The sequence below is a fragment of the Limulus polyphemus genome, unplaced genomic scaffold, assembly GCF_000517525.1.
Source record: "Limulus polyphemus unplaced genomic scaffold, Limulus_polyphemus-2.1.2 Scaffold1615, whole genome shotgun sequence".
NCBI classification, from domain to species: Eukaryota; Metazoa; Arthropoda; class Merostomata; order Xiphosura; family Limulidae; genus Limulus; species Limulus polyphemus.
The window spans coordinates 6,735-12,452 of NW_013667225.1; the positions used below are offsets into that span (position 1 = coordinate 6,735).

Consider the following 5,718-nt stretch of genomic DNA (forward strand, 5'->3'; position numbering starts at 1 on the left):
AATTTAATTATGTCTTAGTAACCAATGCTAACATAAGGCTGTGGCTGCAGAGACTAGGCCTACTCCAAGAATACGTGATAACGATTCAGACATAGACCCAAATAAAGCTTGTTTGATGTTACTCTAAAACCATTAGAATGTTAAATGACGTAGGGAAGCTAATAAGTGTCACAATGGATGCCAAACAGATGAAAGCAAATATTAAATCGTTCAGTGATGGAGAGAAATATTTTTAATGTATGAACATTTTCAACCTTCTAACATTTCATATTTCTAGCTACTTATATGAACGGGTCTTTTGATAGTGCAGATGGCTACAGGCGTGTGAAATTGCTCTTCGAAAGTTGCAGCGGGTAAACCTTACAAGGCTGAAAATACCGTTATTTCCGGTACCATATGTCGGTTAAAGTATCATATTAAGTGTGTTAATATAACGTACGAAGCATTTAGTACTTTGTGTGAATTGAACAAACAATAGAAATGTTTTAAATGTAAAGCAAACCGTCGTATTTCATTTTCTGATATGGCGAAAAACGACGTTTGCAACATTGATGAAATGGAGAAAGAAAATTCTGAGACTGAAATAAAACGTGAGAATCAGTTAAGTGATTTGATTACCAACGTGCGTTTGTTAGTCGATTATGACAGTACTTGCTTAGCCTTTGTGGAAGAGTTCGCCAGCAAAATGGAAAAGAAATTAGATATTTTAATAAAGGAAAATTTCGGTTTGAAGAATGAGCAAGGAGATACAGGAATGTAGGCAAGAATTATTGTATCTTCGAGGAAATACTGCAATAGATTTAATGCCAGAAAATACAAGTAATATGTAAATACATTGTAAGATAACTAACAGCTCTAAAACTTGTGCAGCTGCAGCTAAATCTAAGCATCAGACAGTTAATACCAAAACTTCTAGTAATGGTGGTATCAACTTGATAACCTATTAAAATCAGTCAATGAATTTCCAGAAGACACCGAGGGTGACTTCATCCTGGTCCAACACAAGAGAAAACAACAACAACAAAAAACATACTATTATTACAAGAGGATTGGATAAAGACAATAAGGATGATATATTATAATCGGTTTACGGTGGGAAAAAAAGAGATTATTTTTTGGCCGTTGTGTATTAGGTACTACAACAAAAGATATCGAATCTTTTGTTGAAAGTAATGGTTTCCGTGTAAAAACTTGTGAACAGCTAACTTCAAAAAGAATGACAAGATCAACCTCATTCTGTATTGAAATAGAATGGTCAATTGAAATGGCTGCAAAGTTTTTTCTCCTGACATTTAGCTAGAAGGATTAATAGTTAGATACATATTTTCAACCCAGATTTAATCCAAACCAGGGTACTAGATAATGAGTAGCAAGGTTAATCTAATATGTTTAAACGTTAGGAGTATTATTCATAAGATAGATGATATTTTAACTCAATTTTTGTAATGCGATTTGAAACCTGATATATTGATGTTTCTTGAGTCATGGTGTTGCCTAGAAAAGCCTCCTCCCCTTTACTGAATTTTAATGTGGATTTCATTGGTAGGCCCTCTGGGCACGGTGGTGGAATTGTTGTATATAATCGCCCTGGATTAATTTACATATAAATTTTTATTTTAATTCAGTTATTATTACAAACTATATTGAATTATGTAGTTTTACTATTGATTAATTTTATATTTATTACTGTATTTATCGTCCACCTTCCGGAAGATGGAGTGAATTCATAGATACATTGGTTTCGCTCATTGATAATAGTAATTTGAATAATTCTGTATATTTTTGGGTGATTTTATTTTTTCAGTATACCAAAACTACAACTGACAGAAGCCGTGCGCTTGAAATAAACAATTTAATGTCTGTAATTAACGCCCACTATTGTATTTACCAACCTACTAGAGTTGTTGGGATTACAGTATCAACACTCGATAATATTTTTTATAAATTGTTGCAATATAATTCCGGATGTAATCTGTTGTGATATTTCTGATCATTATGTGTTATCTTTATTTTTTACTGCCTTGTCTAATCCGCCTAAGTTTATAGCCATTCCAAAAAAAAGACTTATCAATGCTGACACTCTGAAGAATTTTATTTCTAATTTAAGTTCTGTTAACTGAAACCATATTGTAAATGAAGTATCTGATGTCGATTCAACTTTTTCCTCATTTGAAAAACATTATCGTAACTTTTATAATTTATCTTTTTCCGATTTGTTGAAGTTGTAAGATTAAATAATGCAAGATATCCACCTTGGATGACGATGACATTATTATGTAAAATAAAAATAAAACAAAAACTTTATCGTCGTTTTAAACAAACATGTAATCTCTGTACCATAAATATATACTTGGAACTTAAAATGCTTGTTCAGCATCTGGTATCTGACCATAAGGCCAAATATTTTGATAGATGTTTTCAAAATGAGGAATCTCGTGGCATATGGCGAACTATCAACAAAAAACTAGGTAGGGATGAAAAAGTAAAGGCAAAATCTCACGAATTTGTAATAAGGCGGGTGATCTTGTTACAGATCCTTAAAGTATTGCCGACAGTTTTAACGATTATTTTACTATGCAGGGTGTCAACTAACGTCAAGTTAAATTAATAGTTCAATCCATTTATCTTGTACCTACAACCACGACTTTCAAGTTCTTCTTCATCTGGTTGGGATGATGTTCTACCTTCGGTGATGAAATCTGCTAGTGAACCAATAACTGAACTCTTAACTGTACTTGTAGATAAAGTATGTAGTACAGGAGAATTTCACAAGATACTTCATGCTACTAGGATCGTACCCATTTACAAGGGTGGTGGTCAAGATAATGTGGAAAATTATCGGCCGATATCTATTTTATCATCATTTGCACGTGTTGTTGAACGTATGCTTTATAATACAATTATTGTTTTTTTTACAAAATAACAATGTTTTAAGTTTGTTTGTTTGAAGTTAAACACAAAGCTATACAATGGGCTCTCTGCGCTCTGCCCACCATGGGTATTGAAACCCAGTTTCTAGCGTTATAAGTATGCAGACAAATTGCTGTGCCACTGGAGGCGTTATAGTATATACGTAATAATAGTAATAGTAATATTACGTAATAATACGTAATAGTATATAGTAATAATTTAAAATAAAACATTATGATTATTAAAAATTTTAAATAAAATCTTATGTATATTTCAAATATAGATTATTATACAGTGAATTTTGTTAATGTGTATTTAATTTCTTGTACATTCAATGTTTATTATATGGTATTATTGACGTTTCATAAATAACATTTCCTGTGCGGTTTATATACATTGTTACGACAGCGGAAGTCACGCGACGCTGGGAGCATGCGCGCTAGAGTTTCTAGAAGGATCATGACTTATCGAGGAACCTCGCGAATATCCGAATGTTTGCCAGGCACCCTCTTGTTTAGTATATAAGCACGGCAAATAAAGCCAGCGACAGATAGATATTGAAGTGATAGATAATTGAGTCAAGCGAACAGTAGGCACAGTAAGTAAAGTGTGTGAATCACTGTGATTTATAGCGTATTATAAAAGTTCTTAAGTTTAAAGTGACTGTGGAAATTCTGTGTATTACAAAGGTGTATCGAAAAAAGAATAAACTAGTTTTAATCAAGAATGGACTTGTATCGCTGAACTTCCTCGGAAATAATTTATACCGGAAATTAACAAACAAGCAGATACGTAATAATATATATGTGTGTATATATTGCGTGTATGTTTACACAAGTTAAGCCTACTTTTTTGACAGAAACGTATAACATTTTTATCCATTTTTGTTTAGAACAGTTTTTTTCTCTTTCTTGCAGACGGAATACGGATTAACAGAAGAACAAATAACAGGTAAGAAATTATGTAAATAGAAACTACGGAGCAACTTACTTTTGGAATCATACTGAAGATTTTGTGTAAAATCCTTGTTTACTCAACAAATCATTGTTTCGTGCAGTACTTACGACTCGATCTTAATACTGCTCTCATTAGGAGGAGATAAAAGTTAAGTTTTATTCAGTCTTCTAAAGCTTTCTCGGCCCCCAGTGGCACAGCGGTATGTCTGCGGACTTACAACGCTAGAAACCGGGTTTCGATAGCCGTTTTAGGCAGAGCACAAATAACCACTGTGTAGCATTGTGCTTAATTATAAACAAGCAAACAAAAGCTTTCTCGCTCCACAAATAATAATTTATTTGTTGCCATTGTCGGGCAACAATATGTAGAGTGGATGTTTCTAAAATGTGCATGAACGGAGTGTAAGCCAGTAGTTAGCGTGTCTGATTGGGGACATGGAATTCAGTCATTCAGGAGTTGGCTATGGGGCTGTGCATCAGCTCCCTTCCCTTTAGTCTATCAAGGACAGCTAGTGTAGTTCGCTCTTCAGTTGCTTTTCTCTGCTATCCGCAAACAAACTAAAATATATATAATACATAGAGGTGGTGGAAAAGCTTTTATATTTGGTCACAATCAAAAAATTCATTGTTTTCTATGGCATAAAATTATAATTAATGTATCAGGAGCCTCGCGAGCACTAACAACATATATTTATTTATTGTTCGTGTTTTAGGCTTCGAATTTCACACTGAATTATTGCACTAAATGAACAGTTTATTTATTGGATCATTTATAATTCGTTCCTGCTATATTTTTCTTGGGAAAAAACGAGAGAATCCTGATTTTTTTTCAGAAAAGAAACTTGTCTTTTGTTTGTTAGATTCTGTCTAAAGCCAAACGAGGGCTATCTTCGCTAGTTTTCTCTAAGTTTGAAGTAACAAACTAGAGGGAAGGCAAGTAGTTAACGTAAATCTTCGCCAACTCTTGGGCTACTCTTGTCGAACCTAATAGTGGAATTTAACCGTCACTCGTACAACGCAACCACGACTTTAACCGTCGTCACTCGTACAACGCAACCACGACTTTAACCGTCGTCACTCGTACAACGCAACCACGTCCTTAAAGTATGTAGAATATTTTGTTTTTATTTTTTGGTGGTAACCGGACATGAACCATGAAACCTCTGCTCCACCATCCACCATGCTAATCACGTGGCCACGCTCGGTCAGGAAAGAAGCTAACACTAATAATATTTACAACACAACACAATAGCTACACGAGGGCTATCTGCGCTAGCCGTCCCTAATTTAGCAGCGTATCACCACTCGCCAACTCCTGGACTACTCTTTTACCAACTAATAGTGGGATTGACCATCACATAACGCCCCCACGACTGAAAGGGCGAGCATGTTTGGTGTGACGGGAATTCGAACCCACGACCCTCAGATCGCGAGTCTAGTTCCCTAACCAGTGAAGGAGAGAAAACAAAAGAGTCTGATATTCGAGTGTTTGACTAACTTAAGACTTTTAATATTTAATATTCCGAAGTTAAAAGAAAAAATGATATATAGCCTTAAAGTTTGACATACAGTACCAAACCATATTAGAATAATAGAATTCAAAATATGTTAAATTATTTCACAGAGTTCAAAGAAGCCTTTATGCTGTTTGACAAAGATTCGGACGGTATGATTACAACAGCTGAGTTAGGAATTGTCATGAAATCATTAGGACAACGTCCAACAGGTAATGAACTACGAAACATGGTTTTGATGGTAGATCAAGATGGTAAGCGGATTGTCACTGGTTTGTTTCTCTGAGTTATCGTTATTTTTATTCAAACTTCTGACCCTGATTTTACGGATGACAGAT

At 34.4% G+C, this 5,718-nt stretch overlaps 1 protein-coding gene across 1 annotated transcript in view; it reads left to right on the forward strand.

The window, feature by feature from the left end:
• Positions 1-523: 523 nt before the first annotated feature.
• LOC106464303 (calmodulin-A-like) overlaps positions 524-5,718 on the forward strand; it is a 14,805-nt gene continuing 9,610 nt past the window's right edge. The window contains exons 1-3 of the mRNA XM_022391996.1: positions 524-756; positions 3,803-3,861; positions 5,491-5,634. Of these exons, the coding sequence (XP_022247704.1) occupies positions 524-756; positions 3,803-3,861; positions 5,491-5,634 (436 nt within the window). The remainder of the gene's footprint in view (positions 757-3,802; positions 3,862-5,490; positions 5,635-5,718) is intronic.